Raw genomic sequence first — 18,636 nt, forward strand, 5'->3', positions numbered from 1 at the left:
AGAACGGTAGAATAAGGAGCATCCTTTATTGCCCAGTTGCCCAGATTAATTTCATTGCAGCTGAACTAGAGATATTATAGCGGCAATCGGTCGTTGTGGATTTACAAATCTTCGGGTAGAGAAGCAAGAGGCGTTCATCGCTCTGAGTCTGGCATCCAAGCGCTAAGTAGCTGTACTGGGCCCCAACTGTGCACCAACGTTCTGGTCAGGTATCCCTAACGAGTGAACCAAACTCCAAATGCTGGTTACGAGTATAATTGTTGAATACTGTGAGCATATACAAGACCCTAACTGTGCACTAATATATATTGTATAATATAAAGAGAGTACCCGGGTTACTCTGGTACCAAAGGTGCCCTTTTTGAAAGAAAAGTGTTTTTTTGTCTATTGCATGCAAGATAATTGTATAAGAGAGAGTAGGCAAAATTTATTATTCAATTAACTGTTATGTATATATATTACATTAAAGTATTCTATGTGTAATACTTACCGTATTGTCGGATCATATTGGGATTGTCGATCTGAAGAATCTGAAAACCAGAAGAAACAGGTACTTAATTATAGTTATTAGTACAGCTCATATTGTTCTGGAAAAGACAACACTACATCAATCTATATAAGGTTTAGGCTTACTCAAGCGAGCCTTACCAATAATAAATTATATTCACTATTAAATCAGAGAGAGGAAGCTTGAGTGGAGGCACAATTGTAGTATATAATAACCCATGGTTACTATTGGAGAATAAAGCCCATATACAATATTGAAAGCAGGGTTACAAGTGGAGGCACTGCTGAGATCTTTAGTTCTCACTACCTACTCAGGAAATAACAATGGAGAGATTCACTGAAGAAGATATAAGTGAGTGGTGCTGCAGGAAAGGGAAAGATCCCAAGAAATGTTTTGGTATAGGGGGAAACTTTACGGAGTTTTCTGATGAAGAAATTACAGAGAGATTGACACAGTTGTATGGAGTATTTAGACCCAAAATTGTCGACAAGTGGATCGGAGGGTTGGGGAGAATTGCAGCTGTATTGATAGAAACAGACAGAGAATTGGACGTTGAAGTGATACCCTCAGTGGTGGTAGCTAGTGAAGAGTCTGGAAGGAGATGGAGTGTTATGTGGCCTAACACGCAAGATAAAGAAGCTACCAGTGCACCCGTGTCAGCTGTTATCGGCCCTATACTGAGCAACCCTAGTAGAGGTGAAGAGAATGGTGAAGGGGGAGATGCTCATAACAGTAATACTAATACTAATGAAAACAACCAGTTTAAAGCTGTCATGGATAGAGTAGTAACTCAACTGGAGAGGTGGCATTATGAAGGGAGTTACCGACGGTTACGGATATTTTCTGGAATTACCCCTGTGCCTGTAGGAGAAGAGACGTATGAGGCATGGAAAGAAGCTGCAGTGCAGCAAACAGAAGAGTGGCAGTGTCCGGACCGCATTAAGAGACAAAGGGTAGTAGAGAGTCTGAGAGGACCAGCAATGGGAATCATACAAGCCGCTAGACGTAGCAATCCCAATGCCACCTTAGATACTTACTTTGAATCATTAGATTATGCGTATGGGACTTTAGAAGATGTAGGAGATCTTACTTCCAGACTGCATCATACATTTCAGGAATCTGGAGAGAAGTTGAGCGTATTCTTAATAAGATTGGACAAATTATTATATAAAATAGTAGATAAAGGAGGCATAGCTAAAGAAGAAGTTGACAAAAGCAGGATGAAACAACTACTCCGGGGTGCTTCTACTATGGATCCTGTTGCCCAAAAATTGAGGTGTTCAAGTATTAGAGATCCCTCTCCCTCTTTTAATGAATTATTGAAGGAGATAAAGCAAGACGAAGTGTTAATAGATATGAGAGAGAAGGTCGTGAAAAAGGTTAAAGTGGTTATGCCAGTAGCCGAAGTCAATACTTTTGAGGATAAAATCCTAAAAATGATGGATGAACAAAAAAAAAAAAATTGAACAGTTTATTACCAGGCAAAGTGCCAACGCCGAGATTCCTCCACCAAGGTCTTCCAGTGATAATACTCTAGTAAGGGGCCTAGGTCGAGGGAGTAATAACTATGGGTATGGGCGAGGGTGCTTTAGGTGTGGAAGAACAGGACACCGGGCATTTGAGTGTAATGCGACAAGAAGTATTAACCGGAATAATTCTAGGATCACCTCGAATGAGAATCAAGACCGAGAGCAAGGGCCGGGAAACGGTCGAGGGCGGTCTGTGGACCCCGCACAGGCCCCCTAGAAATCAGTAGTTGTGCCATGGGGAATTCCTGGTGGGGTGGAAGATTACCTGAAGGATTGATTGGACCCGCTCCATTATTAACAGCAACAATAAATGGGTGTCCCTGCAAAGTCTTGATAGACAGCGGTTCTCAAGTCTCTATTATATTCCAAAACTGGTACGACAACAACATCCCTAATATACCCATTCAACCATTGAGTGGTTTGGTAATATGGGGTCTAAGTGTGGAGAAATACCCATATTTGGGGTATGTACAGGTTACCCTGGAGGTTAATAGTGATACCCAGGATAAAGCAAAGTTACAAGTACCTCTCCTTGCTTTGGTGTGCCCCGAGATTCCTGAAGGAAGAGACGAACCCCCTGTGATAATCGGGACTAACACCAGGATTTATCACATCCTCACTGAATGGCATAATAAAGAAAATGAACACTCGGCTGCAAATTATTGTGTATCTTATGAAGAAGAGAAAAAAAGTTCTGTAGGATGGTTGGACAGATTCGGTCCATGTTTTCAGGGGAGCGACATCGCCCAGGAGGAGAAGATTATATTAATTAAAGAACTGGAGTCCAGAAGTCAAGTTTTTTCCAGCAGAGAGTGGGATCTTGGAAAAGCAAAAGGAGTGGAACACTGCATTAGATTGACCGATGAAGCACCTTTCCGTGAGCGATCTCGAAGAATTGCCCCTGCTGACTTCGAAGACGTGAGACAACACCTCAAAGGTCTATTAGAAAATCAAGTGATTATAGAATCTAGAAGTCCCTATGCCTCCCCTATAGTGATTGCTCGGAAAAAAAAATGGAAATATAAGAATGTGCGTCGACTATCGAACGTTAAATTTGAGAACTGTATCAGATCAATACACAGTACCGAAGGTGGATGAGGCTCTTGACTGCTTACAAGGGAGTTCATGGTTCTCAGTATTGGACCTAAGAAGTGGATTTTATCAAATTCCTATGAGACCAGAGGATCGGGAAAAGACCGCATTTATATGCCCTCTAGGATTCTTTGAATTCATACAAATGCCACAAGGAGTAAAAGGAGCCCCCGCTACTTTCCAGAGGGCAATGGAAAAAACGGTAGGAGACATGAATTACCGTGAGGTCATCGTATACCTAGATGATATTATCGTTTTTGGGGCTACTTTACAAGAGCATAATAATCGACTCCTCAAAGTTCTAGAGAGACTGATGGAAGCAGGACTAAAATTGTCTCTGGAGAAATGTCATCTATGCCAATCCAAAGTTAAATACCTTGGTCATATAGTTAGCAGAGAGGGGGTGGCTACCGACCCCGATAAGGTGGAAGCTGTCCGGAATTGGCCCCGCCCAACTAAACTCAAGGAGCTGAGATCTTTCTTGGGATTTTGCGGGTATTACCGCCGATTCGTCCCGAATTACTCTAATATAGCCAAGCCTTTAACGGACCTTACGAAAGGATATCCGCTCTCCAACAAGAATAAGAAGATAGGACAGAAGTTGGAAGTATCGGGACTAAGATTTAAAATTAGTGAACCTTTTGGAGAGCGATGGACTCCTGAGTGTGAGAATGCTTTTGTGACATTAAAACAGAAATTAACTACTGCTCCTGTTTTAGCTTACATTAACCCTGAGCTACCCTATGTTCTGCATATAGATGCATCATTAGATGGACTAGGAGGAGTTTTGTATCAGAAACATCAAAAAGAATTGAGGCCAGTATCTTTCATCAGTCGAGGGCTTACTAGTAGCGAAAGAAGATATCCAGTTCATAAATTAGAATTTCTCGCTTTGAAATGGAGTGTGGTCGATAAATTTCACGACTATCTATATGGGACTACTTTCGAGGTACATACGGATAACAATCCATTGACATATGTGCAGACGACGGCCAAATTAGACGCAACTGGTCACCGATTGTTAGCTGCTCTAGCTTTGTACAATTTCTCCTTAAAATATCGGCCTGGCGTCAATAATGTAGACGCCGACTCTCTCTCAAGGATCCCAAATCAACAACTATCGGACGATACTGAAAGGGAAGATGCATGGATTGAAGTACCGGCGGGAGAAGTCAAAAGTATGTGTCACAACATATTTGTGGATGCTACTACTGGGAACAAATATGTTGGAGCATTAGGTACGAGGCCTACTGCATTACCTTTGTCCTATTGTTGGATTAGCCATGTGGAATTGGAAGGCCTCCCTAGGATAAAACGGAGTCAATTATGGCAAGAACAACGACAAGATCCAGGGATTAAATATGTGATTCAGGGGAATGTGGGTCAAGCTATCCCGACTGAATTGAGGGAAGAAGTCATGTTATTAAAGAGGCAAGAGAGGAACTTGCACTTTAAGAAAGGAATCTTGTATCGTTGCGTAAGACAAAGAAATGGACAACAACGATTTCAACTAGTATTACCACAGAAGTATCGGTCTTCAGTAATGCATGCTCTACATGATGAACATGGTCACTTGGGATTCGAGAAAACCCTGAATTTAATAACTGATAGGTTTTATTGGCCCAACATGAGGAAAGAAATTCATAAATATTGCCAAACCTGTGGGAACTGTGTTATCCGGAAAACCTTACCTATTAGAACAGCACCATTAGTAACATTTAAAAGCTGTGGACCCATGGATCTTGTTTGTATGGATTATCTCACGCTAGAAGTAGAGCCAGGGAGAAAATGTAACATATTGATAGTAACGGACCACTTTACAAGATACGCTCAAGCATATGTTACCCCGAATCAGAAATCATCTACTATAGCAGACACACTTTGGGATAAATTTTTCATTCACTACGGTTTGCCCAACAGATTACATACCGACCAAGGGAGAGACTTTGAAAGCCGATTGATAAAAGAATTGTGTCGAAGTTGTGGGATTGCTAAATCCAGGACTACTCCCTATCACCCGCAGGGTGACCCGCAGCCTGAAAGGTTCAATCGGACTTTGTTGGATATGTTGGGAACACTAAATCCGTTGAATAAACAACACTGGAAAAAACACATTAATCGCCTAGTCCATGCATACAATTGTACTCGTAATGAATCAACTGGGTTTTCACCGTATTACCTGATGTTCGGAAGAGAGGCTAAGCTTCCCATTGATGTATGTTTGGGAACTTCATCTGATGGGTGTCCTTTCAGGTCACATATAAAATATGTAGAAAATTTGAGAAAAGAATTAGAGGAAGCTTACATTTTAGCTGAACAGGTTGCCAAGCGATCAGGAGCAAAGAACAAAGTCTACTATGATCGGAGAGTTCGCGATCTAGTATTATCTCCTGGGGATAGAGTACTATTGAAGAGACTGGGAACATCAAAGAAGTTCAAGATTGCAACTCGTTGGAAAGAAGAACCTTATATAGTGATTGAAAAGTTTGAAAATTTACCTGTGTATAAGATACAATTAGAAAGTGGGATGGGTGCTGTTTTGACCCACCATCGACAGAATCTACTCCATATAGGAAGAGAAGTACGTATAGAGGGTCAAAATCAAGAGAAAAAGGCAATCAATATAGCTAGAAAAGAATCAATTGGTAGCATAAGTAATCAGCTAGTACAAGACGAAGATATGGAAGATGAACCAGATATGGAAAATGGAGGAAGTTGGGGATATTACTATACTGAACAAGATACAGATTTTAAAGAGGTTAATGGAGTGAGGGATGCGGGAGAGGAACCCGGGCCTTCGAGAGTTCAGTTGGAATTCAACCAAGGAATTAACTATGCTTCTGATATGGATAATAGTATTTCGGGTAATGAAAGCAGTAGTATATATGGGGGTTTGGATATTTATCCTCCCTATAATGAAGAACATACAGAAAGTGAATCTACAAGTAGACCTCAAAGACAGAGAAGACCCCCTTTAATACTTACCTATGACCACCTGGGATCTCCACGAACAGTCCCCAGAACTGTTCACACCAATACTATACTTACCTGGCCTTACTTTGACAGTTGCTATCAAGTAGCTGATAACATATCAGAAAATAGTTATATTTATTCATGGTGATCGAAATCAAATTAATTTAATTGATCACCAGGGGGAGAGTGTAACCCTGATCATTGGTTATTAGTATACAGCATGTGTAGAGTATAAAGTTTGTAAGAGTATTTGTATAACACAGCCTTGTTATTTATAGTTATGTATAGTTTAGGTTTGATAATAAACCTTAGAAATGACGTTGAGGGCTGAGGAAGTTTCTAGAGTCACCGCGAGGAGAGAAGGGAGTCACGGGTTACAAGACCCGCAAGCGGCGGGTGCCGGGAAGAAAAACCGTTGAACGTTAAGGTGAGGGAAGGAGGTGACGCAGCACAGAGAGAAGGAGAGGGACGGGGGAGCTACGGGCATTATCCAGAGGGAGAGAGGCGGTATTGCCGTAGACGCTGCAGTGCCCCATATTACGATACCTCCGGGAAAGGACAGGGGACGGACCGCCGCTACCGCTGACCAGACACCTCACGGACGGACCGCCGCTACCGCTGACCAGACACCTCACGGACGGACCGTCGCTACCGCTGACCAGACACCTCACACTGTTGGTAAATACGTAAATACCGGAGAAGTTACTAAGGCGGCTAGGAGTGAGCGTGAGCGTGACTGGGGTGATCTCAGCGTTAAGCTGCATCGAAAGCTGCACAGTTATCGGAGGAACATCCGAGGAAGGCGGCTAGAGGTGAGCAAGAGAGCAGTGTGGCACCATAGTATCCCGCATGCATATAGCCGATAGCCCAGGTGAGAGGGGAGTGTCGGAGTATATAGAGGCAGACAGAGAGGCGAACCACAGCTAACAGAAAGGGAGCCAGAGAGGAGAGGGAAAGAGCGTCTGCTGGGCCACCTACTAACCATACACACAGCCTGGATCTCCACCCTCCCTCCTGAGTGTATTAAGCATCCCCAGCAGCAGCTGTGGAGGTAGGGGAAGCTTCAGTTTAACTGAAAGCAGTAAAGGACAGGCAGGCTAATAAATATTGCTCTGCAGGGACGGTCGCACCTGGTCCTCAAGTAAGACTGTTGATAGGAGTGTTCCTTCGAAGGAGGCGGTCAGTCATTCAGCACAGAGAAGGGGGAGTGGCAGCAGTTAAGAGAGCCAGCCAGAAAACCCTAAATCCAGGTATGGATTAGAATAAGGGTCAGCTCCAGTCCATGTGGAAAGTAATTCTTCACCCCTTCAATTATTGAATTACCAGTCCTCTTAGTCTCCAGATATACTTACCAGCATAGCATTGTCGCAATGGGAACCTATACGGTTCTATATTACTGACCGGAGATCTCAAGACATCGGGTCTCCGCAACCAGGCATCCACCAGTCATCTAATATTTAAAGCAGACTGACTGAATAAAGTCCCTAGGGAGGCTGAATCCAGCTCGGAGGGTACGGTTCGGTAACGTTTAATATAGCTGAATCCCTAATTTCTGCTGCCTGCCCGTATATATGCTATTTAATGAAGCAGTACATCTAAACAAAGGCATCATAACTGTAAGAACGGTAGAATAAGGAGCATCCTTTATTGCCCAGTTGCCCAGATTAATTTCATTGCAGCTGAACTAGAGATATTATAGCGGCAATCGGTCGTTGTGGATTTACAAATCTTCGGGTAGAGAAGCAAGAGGCGTTCATCGCTCTGAGTCTGGCATCCAAGCGCTAAGTAGCTGTACTGGGCCCCAACTGTGCACCAACGTTCTGGTCAGGTATACCTAACGAGTGAACCAAACTCCAAATGCTGGTTACGAGTATAATTGTTGAATACTGTGAGCATATACAAGACCCTAACTGTGCACTAATATATATTGTATAATATAAAGAGAGTACCCGGGTTACTCTGGTACCAAAGGTGCCCTTTTTGAAAGAAAAGTGTTTTTTTGTCTATTGCATGCAAGATAATTGTATAAGAGAGAGTAGGCAAAATTTATTATTCAATTAACTGTTATGTATATATATTACATTAAAGTATTCTATGTGTAATACTTACCGTATTGTCGGATCATATTGGGATTGTCGATCTGAAGAATCTGAAAACCAGAAGAAACAGGTACTTAATTATAGTTATTTGTACAGCTCATATTGTTCTGGAAAAGACAACACTACATCAATCTATATAAGGTTTAGGCTTACTCAAGCGAGCCTTACCAATAATAAATTATATTCACTATTAAATCAGAGAGAGGAAGCTTGAGTGGAGGCACAATTGTAGTATATAATAACCCATGGTTACTATTGGAGAATAAAGCCCATATACAATATTGAAAGCAGGGTTATAATAATATACAGTAGATCTGGACATATGGCAGCAGAGTATACCACTGTGACTGCCTGGTCACTGGAATGACTGATGGCTGATGCACAGGACACTACCACTGGTCGGATGCAGGACAACACAGCAACACTGAACTGATGCGGCACAACACAGCACCACTGGGCTGGACTTATACAGCAGCACTGGACATATGGCAGCAAGAGGACACAACCACTTGGAGGTCCCTCCAAGCTACTTGAGAGACTTGCCTACACTCACCTTACACACTTTCTTAACTCCCACAACTTATTGGACCCACTTCAGTCATGCTTTCGTGCCCAACACTCCACAGAGACGGCACTGACCAAAGTAGTGAATGATTTAGTCACTGCTAGATCAAAAGGCCATTACACACTACTTATTCTTCTAGATCTCTCTGCTGCTTTTGACACTGTTGACCACTTTCTTCTCATACAAACACTACAATCCCTAGGTCTTCAGGACACAGCCCTTTCTTGGTTCTCATCCTACCTATCTAATCGCTCTTTCAGTGTTCACTTCTCTGATTCTACCTCCTCTTCTCTACCTCTATCAGTTGGAGTACCGCAAGGCTCAGTCTTAGGTCCCCTGCTTTTCTCAATCTATACCTCCTCTCTTGGTAAACTAATCAGCTCCTTTGGATTTCAGTATTATTTATACGCTGATGAAACTCAAATCTACCTATCCTCCCCAGATTTGTCACCATCTGTATTGGCTTGTGTCACTGGATACCTGTCTGCCATTTCATCTTGGATGTCATCTCGCCACCTCAAACTCAACATTTCCAAAACAGAATTAATTATTTTCCCACCAGCTAAGAGTAGTTACCAACCTGATATCTCCATAACTGTTGACAATGCAACTATCCACCCTACCCCACAAGCTCGTTGCCTAGGTGTCACCCTTGACTCTGAACTGTCCTTTGTTCCACACATTCAATCTGTCTCTAAATCATGTTACATGCACCTTAAAAACATATCCAAAATACGCCCTTATCTTACACAAGACACTGCAAAAACTCTAATCCATGCACTCATCATCTCCCGCATTGATTATTATAATAGTCTCCTTACTGGTCTTCCCAAACATAGGCTCTCACCACTTCAATCCATTTTAAATGCAGCTGCGAGGCTAATCTTCCTTGCCAGACGTTCTCATCTGCTGATCCGCTCTGTCAGTCCCTCCATTGGTTACCGGTATTCTACCGTGTCAAATATAAAATACTTTTACTTACATACAAGGCTATTAACCAAACTGCACCATCATACATCTCCTCACTCATCTCAAAATATCTCCCTACCAGACCTCTCCGCTCTGCACAAGATCTGCGTCTCTCATCCACATGTATTACCTGTTCCCACTCAAAATTACAGGACTTTACCTGGGCTTCACCCACTCTGTGGAATGCACTCCCATGCACAATAAGACTCTCCTCTAGTCTCCAAACCTTTAAACGTTCCCTGAAAACTCATCTCTTCAGACAAGCCTACCAAATTTCAGACCCACACACATAGCCTTCAATGCTTCACTATCAAGTTACATCCCCTCTGTACAGTCCACATAAACTCACATTTTGTCTTCCAAAATTGCTGGGTGATCATATCATACAACCCATTAAGAACCTAGCAATCTGGGGAACCATTATGTAACAGGTAGCATCTATCCTTGTGTATCAATGCCTATTTCCCTATAGATTGTAAGCTTGCGAGCAGGGCCTTCCTACCTCTGTCTGTCTGTCTTTGCCCAGTTTTGTTCTATAACTGTTGTTCTAATTGTAAAGCGCAACGGAATATGCTGCGCTATATAAGAAACTGCTAATAATAATAATAATAATAATAATCACTGTGACTGGACAAATGCAGCACAAGACACGGACACTGAGTACACTGACAGAACGGAGACACATTCTCTCTCTACACTCTCTAATGCCGAGTGAAAATGGCGGGGACGCGCGGCTCCAGATATGGAATACAAATCCTGCGAGAATCCGACAGCGGGATGATGACGTTTTGCCTCGTTCTGGTTTCTGAGTCAGGCGGGAAAACCCGAGCCTGACTCGGACGGGCTCATAGTGTGAAGTCCGGTAGGGTTTGGTTCTCTGAGAACCGAACCCACTCATCTCTAGTCTTTAGGTCTACTAATACTATTACTATAGTGTGCCTGTGCCCTATATGTGATGTGTCCTCCTATATCCTTGCTTCAGTCACCTTCTAGTCACGCCATGCCGTGTTGCGACTCCATAGAGCTGAGTGTCTTTATGTGTGACTTTTTCCCTTTAAATGCATCTTAGTTGCATCGCTATATGAATAGGACGCAGAAGCAGCTTATGCTAATTAAAATGATATGCGGCGTGATTATAGGGGTCATTCCGACCTGATCGCACGCTGCGCTTCCTCGCAGCGGTGCAATCGGGTCGGAACTGCGCATGTGTGGCGTGCCGGCGTCGGGCAATGACGCCGGGAATGAGGAAAGCTGTGGCAGCGGTGACCGCAAGAAGATTGACAGGAGGAAGGCGTGCCGGGGCATGACCATTTTCTGGAAGTGATCCAGCGAATGCAGGCGTGTTCAGGCATTTTGAGGGCGGATGTCTGATGTCAAATCCGGGACCTGCATCGCTGGATCCATTGCAAAGGGTAAGTAGGTATAGGGCTACTCTTGTTTTGCTTTAAACTTTTTTAGCATAGCAGGGCTGCACAAGCGATCGCAGCACTACTATGCTAAAATACACTCCCCCATAGGCGGCATCAAGTTGATCGCACGAGCAGCAAAAAGTTGCTACGTGCGATCAACTCGGAATGACCCCCTTTGTATTAAGCCTTAAAAAGTGATAAAGTGGAGACAAATACATTTTGGGGTCTATTCATGAAGCAGTGAAAAGAGTGGAAAATCAGACCAGAGGAGAAGTTGGCCATGGCAACTAATCAGCATCTCCCTTACATTTTACAGAATGTACTTGATAAAGGCTGCCTTTAAAGCTGATTGGTTGCTATGGACAACTTCTCCACTGGTCCTTTTCTCCACTCTTTTCACTGCTTCATGAATACACCCCAAACAGTGATAAATGACCAGCCAATCAGCTCCTAAATGTCATTTTCAAAAACAGCCTGTTACATTACATTTAGAAAGCCGATTGGCTGGTCATTTATCACTCTTTATCCATCTCCACTGTATCACTTTTTAAGACTTAATACATCTTATTCGCATTGCTATGTGAATAGGATGCATAAGCAGATAATGCTGATTAAAATGATATGTGAAATGCCTATTGTCTGTGTGCGACTGCGGCTATATCTGCATATGAAATGCTATGTTACAGTGATTTCCAGGAAATCACTGTAACATAGCATTTCGTATGCAGATACAAACGCAGTTGCACACAGAACATAAGCATGCCGCATATCGGGGGTAATTCCAAGTTGATCGCAGCAGGATTTTTGATAGCAATTGGGCAAAACCATGTGCACTGCAGGGGAGACAGATATAACATGTGTAGAGAGAGTTAGATTTGGGTGGGGTGTGTTCAATCTGCAATCTAATTTGCAGTGTAAAAATAAAGCAGCCAGTATTTACCCTGCACAGAAACAAAATAACCCACCCAAATCTAACTCTCTCTGCAAATGTTATATCTGCCTCCCCTGCAGTACACATGGTTTTGCCCAATTGCTATCAAAAATCCTGCTGCGATCAAATTGGAATTACCCCCATCATTTTAATCAGCATAGTCTGCTTGTACAGTACATTCTATTCACATACAGTAGCAATGCGAATAAGATGCATTTGCTTAAAAAAAAAGATGCCTCACATAAGCAGAGATGACCGGGAACTGCTGGCTCACTTACGCCTGTCATCTGATTTGAAGATTGACATTGAAGATTTTGGAATCGGAACTCCATCGTGGCTCTATCGCGAGCCACGCCTCCGTTTTGTCACTGTGTGTGCATGGCCAGTGCTCTGTAAGCTGCTGGCATGCCCCAATCCCCCTGTCTCCCGTGAATAGATGCTGTGTGCATCCGTAAAGCGTCTAATCACTGCTGCTCAGCAGAGCAGCAAGTGACAGGATCTTCCCAACTGCCCCCCCCCCCCCCCCTCACACACACACACACACACACACGCACACACACACACCGCGGGAAACTACGGCCCACGGGTGGCATAGCGGGACAGTGGCCAAAAATTGGACTGTCTCGCGAAAATCGGGACAGTTTGGGGGTATGCATCTGTATGTTCACAATATTAGCACATATGTAAATGATATATTCCATACAGCAAAGCAATAGTATCTCTCATTGAGCCACCTGCAATATTTGGGTTTATGAGAATACAGTGACAATCATTTCCTTATCAATATGTCCCCGACATCCCATCACTAAACTGTGGCTAGGTGCGAACTCTGTGATTATCAGCATTGCGTGTGACTCAGAATAAGCCCTAAGTGCTAAAAAATTTTTATTTGCTTTGTTCATTTGCTTGTGTGTGTGATTCACCAGTGACGTAGACTTATTAATTGATTATAACCCCACATGTATTCACATAAGCCTAATTGAATGACTGTTTGATAACAAGTTTTGCACAGATAGGAAATGATTCTGAGATGGGCACATCCATGGCCCTGACGGACTGCATACTTCCTTATGCTAATGTGAGAATCAGCCCATGTATACAGAAAGCTTGGCAAATGCATGCAGAAGCCAAGCCTGCCCTCTGTATTTCTGTCAGAGGCAGCAGCAGTCAACATTAATATAGTAAAGCGCAACGGAATTTGCAGCGCTATATAAGAAACTGTTAATAAATAAAATAAAGAAATAAATATAGCACGCGTGCACGACACTCCCTTGGTCACATGGTCGTAGCCCAGTTATACCCATTTCACAGAAAGTGTGGTCTGTCCACAGATGAATCACTATGTACGCACTAGTGGGATTATGGCATTCGATTCCTTCCTTTGGTGCATGTGGTGTATGCTGAACTCTCGCGGGATCAGTCTGCATTTTACCCTCCATCCAACTCAGTATCAGTATCATGGCCATAGTGCCCAGTTAAATGTGATCACTTATGTTTATGTTATTTAGGGGTCTATTTACTAAGCCTTACATGGAGATAAAGTGGATGGAGATAAAAGTTCCTAACTGTCATTTTTTTAAACCTAGCCTGTAAAATGACAGTTAGGAGGTGATTGGCTGGTACTTTATCTCCATCCACTTTACCTCCATCCAAGGCTTCGCAGATAGACCCCTTAATAGCCACAGTGTCATGCATCTTTACACCTTCCACTTCATTTGGATTTTAGCACCTCTCCAGCCACAGTTTTTATTATACTGTAATGTTGCTCTTCATTATTGGTCTGTTTTAGGGTTTGTACATATTTTTTTAATAAGTTTCCCACTTTTTCATGCTTCTTTATAATGCATGATTATTAATAGTGATTGTTTTATAAAAAATAGAAAAAATTCTGTGTGGAAAGTATTTAGAAATATAGATTTCTGAATTATTAAAATGTAATAATAACAATAATGATGATAATTATTATTATACTGCAGTAATAATAGTAATAATAATAATAATAATAATAATAATAATATAATAGGCTGGAAACAGCAGGTGTACAGACTGGCAGGAGCATTCTTCACCGGCCTTGTAATGCCCCTCAGGGGGTTTTATCAAGTGACTATGATGGATGGTTGGAATTTTTCACACATTCCCGTCATAGATTACAATGTCCACAGTGAGAGTGATCCACGGCCTAGATCCTTCTCGCTGATCAGATAACTTTTCTAATTAACCTGGGATAATGTAAGCAGCGTTTCTTACTGATGAAATAGGCATTGTAACAATGAGGATTAAAAAGGCTTCGATTAATAGCATATAAATAGGGATGGAAACCCAATGAACAGTGCATTGGACATTTGGGAAAGGTGGTCTGCAGCATGGGTACAGTACTGTACCTCAATGTCGCAGAACATGTTTGTAATAAGATTTCTCCCCTTTTCTGTCTCTGAGTGCAGGAACTCCAAATTTGGGAAGCTACAACAGAGTGAACAAAAGACACCCACAGGACGGGTGTAGTATAAGTGACCAGCGGCCCGGGATCCGGGGTCCAGCATACCGGTGCATGGAACCCGACCGCCAGCATACCGACAGCTGGGCGAGCGCTAATGAGCCCCTTGCGGGCTCACTGCGCTTGCCATGCTGCTGGCATGGTGGCGCGCGACGCGCACCACGCTATTTATTCTCCCTCCAGGGGGGTCGTGGACCTCCAAGAGGGAAAATATGTGTTGGCATGCCGGCGGGTGGGATCCCGACGCCGGTATGCTGGTCGCCAGGATCCCCGCCAGCGGCATACTGAAGACCACCCCCACAGGACACCTTCATTTTTGAACAAATACCTTAAACATTGCAAATCCAGATAACTACAGTATACTGTATATATGAACAATGCTGGGCACTGGTACTTCCAACAAGCTCTGGCCTGGGTAGTTAGTATCCGCTCCACCCTCATCTCAGTTCTCTGACCATGCACAGGCTGTCCGTGCTTGTGCTATGATTGGACAGCATCCAGCAGCCCAGTATTGCTTAATGAGAAGTCAGTGTACTGAGTGCATTCAGTGTGACAGCTGTCAGTGGCTGATGGTGCTGTGGGACAAAATAGTGCTGACTGTGATGACAATCATTTCTGTATCTTTATTTTTATTTCTAATTAGTTGCTGCTGTACATTCACAACTAAGGGGGATATCCAATTAGCCCCGGTAATTTACCAGGGCTAATTGTCCCGCCGGGGGCTATCTAATTAGCCCAGATAAGCCGGCGCGTGCCGCGGCTTATCGGGGATTTTGTTTCACCTGCCTCCGGCAGGCGAAGCAGAATCCCCGGAAACAGACCCATTTTTGTCCGAAAACGGGTCTGTTTCACATGAAAACACACAGGTTTCACTGAACCTGTGTGTTTTCAGGAGAAAGGGTGTTTGTTTTTTTTACAGGCGATCAATATGGATAGCCTATAAAAAAAAAAAAAAATTGGTGAAACATCGGAAAAAAGTCAGAAAAACAGTGTTTTACTGGGGGTAAGCAGTGCAGGGGACCCTGACCCGCGGAGACACGCCCACAACCCCCTAATGAATGATCATGGTGATACTTAGCCTATAACCTGCCTGGGGAAATTACCTACACAATGGTGAAAACAACATCGCAATTAGTTTGGTAGTTACAAAGTTTATTGCAATCAGACAAACAATACAAGATAACAAATAGTCTAGAATATGTGCGCACTAGATTAGAGTGCAGCTACACAATACACATAAGTGTGCATCCAAAAACACACTAAAAACAATTGTACAAAAGAAATGAATGTGTATCAATAGTAGCGCTCTCCAAACACTACTCCAAACACTCTCTACGCGTTTCAGACACGTGGTCCTTCGTCAGCACGCTTCTGACGAAGAACCACGTGTCCGAAACACGTAGAGCGTGGTTCGTTTTCTGTGGACTTTTGGACTCATCTATCCTTTGGGGGACTATATTGTATATGTGGAGCTGTGCATCCGGAGCCCGGTAACCGGATCACCTTTTGTCCATCTGGTGTCCTAGGAATCTATAGGATTGGTGATATGTCCAATGGAGTCTGTTTGACATGCTGTTTTTAATTCTGTGTTTGTAAGTGCAATCTGTAAAATAAATTGTGTCTCAATTTTAAAGGAATGCTACACTATGTCTACCGTTTTCTAAGTGTCTCCTCAATTCTGCCCGTGAAGGGTAAGAAGACACGTATTTTGCAGGTTTTCCATCAACATTGGAGACAGCTAGCAGTTTTGCTATCCAAAAAGAGGATTCTGTGGTATCTTCTAGCTACCCTGACCCAGTTCAAGGGAGGTCAGAGGTCATCCCCTCTTACAAATAGTGAATCAGTTTTCTGACTGTACTTGACACACAATGGTGTTATGGGTTTAAATGTGGTGTTTGGAGAGCGCTACTATTGATACACATTCATTTATTTTTTACAATCAAACAAACAAGCAAACAGACAGACGTTTGTGGTCTGGGAAGAGTGCAATTAAGTCAATTGATATGGGTATAAAAACTAGTAGTGGGGCACTAAGACACTCACTGACAAAGTTCATGAATGATGAAATGCATCTAGCGGGAATGATGAAACGCATCCTACGGTATACAGTACACATATTACTTAGAACATAAAAAATGACAATCGCTAGTGGTTTTCAATAAAGGTTGGGTGAAATGTGGTTCTAGGTCATGGTTCACTTGGCACACTAAAGGTGTGTACACACAGTGAGATATTCAAAAACGCAAGGAAAGTTAGTGCAAATCACAAGGTGTAACGGTTGCACAGACGGTGTAATGGTTAGCATTACTGCCTCACAGCGCTGATTCGGACGCGTTTTGGCAAAACCTCCCTGAAAATTTTTTGTCGGATTCGGGTGTGTTTTGGATTCGGGTGTTTTTTTTTCAAGAAACCCTCAAAAACAGCTTAAATCATAGAATTTGGGGGTAATTTTGATCCTATAGTATTATTAACCTCAATAACCATAATTTACACTCATTTCCAGTCTATTCTGAACACCTCACAATATTATTTTTAGTCCTAAAATTTGCACCAAGGTCGCTGGATGACTAAGCTAAGCGACCCATGTGGGCGGCACAAACACCTGGCCCATCTAGGAGTGGCACTGCAGTGTCAGACAGGATTGCACTTAAAAAAATAGTCCCCAAACAGCACATGATGCAAAGAAAAGAGAAAAAGAGGTGCACTGTGGTCGCTGGATGGCTAAGCTAAGCGACACAAGTGGGCGGCACAAACACCTGGCCCATCTAGGAGTGGCACTGCAGTGTCAGACAGGATGGTACTTAAAAAAATTGGCCCCAAACATCACATGATGCAAAGATAAATAAAAATAAAAAAGAGGTGCAAGATGGAATTGTCCTTGGGCCCTCCCACCCACCCTCATGTTGTATAAACAGGACATGCACACTTTAACAAACTTGTCATTTCAGCCACAGGGTCTGCCATACGACTGTGGCTGAAATGACTGGTTGGTTTGGGCCCCCACCAAAAAAAGAAGCAATCAATCTCTCCTTGCTTAAACTGGCTCTACAGAGGCAAGATGTCGACCTCATCATCATCCTCCGATTCCTCACCCCTTTCACTGTGTACATCCCCCTCCTCACAGAGTATTAATTCGTCCCCGCTGGAATCCACCATCTCAGGTCCCTGTGTACTTTCTGGAGGCAATTGCTGGTGAATGTCTCCACGGAGGAATTGATTATAATTCCTTTTAATGAACATCATCTTCTCTACATTTTCTGGAAGTAATCTCGTACACTTATCGCTGACAAAGTGACTGGCTGCACTAAACACTCTTTCGGAGTACACACTGGAGGGGGGGGGGGAAACTTAGGTAAAATAAAGCCAGTTTTTGCAAGGGCCTCCAAATTGCCTCTTTTTCTTCCCAGTATACGTACGGACTGTCTGACATGCCTACTTGGATGCTGTCACTCATATAATCCTCCACCATTCTTTCGATGGTGACAGAATCATATGCAGTGACAGTAGACGACATGTCAGTAATCATTGGCAGGTCCTTCAGTCCGGACCAGATGTCAGCACTCCCTCCAGACTGCCCTGCATCACCGCCACTGGGTGGGCTCAGAATTATTAGCCTTTTCCTCGCAGCCCTAGTTGCGGGAGAATGTGAAGGAGGAGCTGTTGACAGGTCACATTCCGCTTAAGTTGACAAGTGTCTCACCAGCAGGTCATTGAACCTCTGCAGACTTGTGTCTGCCGGAAAGAGAGATACAACGTAGGCTTTAAACCTAGGATCGAGCACGGTGGCCAAAATGTAGTGCTCTGATTTCAACAGATTGACCACCCGTGAATCCTGGTTAAGCGAATGAAGGGCTCCATCCACAAGTCCCACATGCCTAGTGGAATCGCTCTGTTTTAGATCCTCCTTCAATCTCTCCAGCTGCTTCGGCAAAAGCCTGATGAGGGGAATGACCTGACTCAGGCTGGCAGTGTCTGAACTGACTTCACGTGTGGCAAGTTAAAAGGGTTGCAGAACCTTGCACAACGTTGAAATCATTCTCCACTGCGCTTGAGTCAGGTGCATTCCC

The 18,636-nt window shown here is 43.3% G+C and overlaps 1 protein-coding gene across 1 annotated transcript; it reads left to right on the top strand.

Annotated features, from left to right (window-relative positions):
- The first annotated feature begins 831 nt into the window (after nucleotides 1-831).
- Nucleotides 832-1,974, top strand: LOC134944067 (paraneoplastic antigen Ma1 homolog). The gene has a single exon (XM_063932603.1). The coding sequence runs from the start codon at nucleotides 832-834 to the stop codon at nucleotides 1,972-1,974; it is 1,143 nt and encodes a 380-aa protein (XP_063788673.1).
- Nucleotides 1,975-18,636: the final 16,662 nt, after the last annotated feature.

The sequence above is a fragment of the Pseudophryne corroboree genome, chromosome 7, assembly GCF_028390025.1.
Source record: "Pseudophryne corroboree isolate aPseCor3 chromosome 7, aPseCor3.hap2, whole genome shotgun sequence".
Classification (NCBI taxonomy): domain Eukaryota; kingdom Metazoa; phylum Chordata; class Amphibia; order Anura; family Myobatrachidae; genus Pseudophryne; species Pseudophryne corroboree.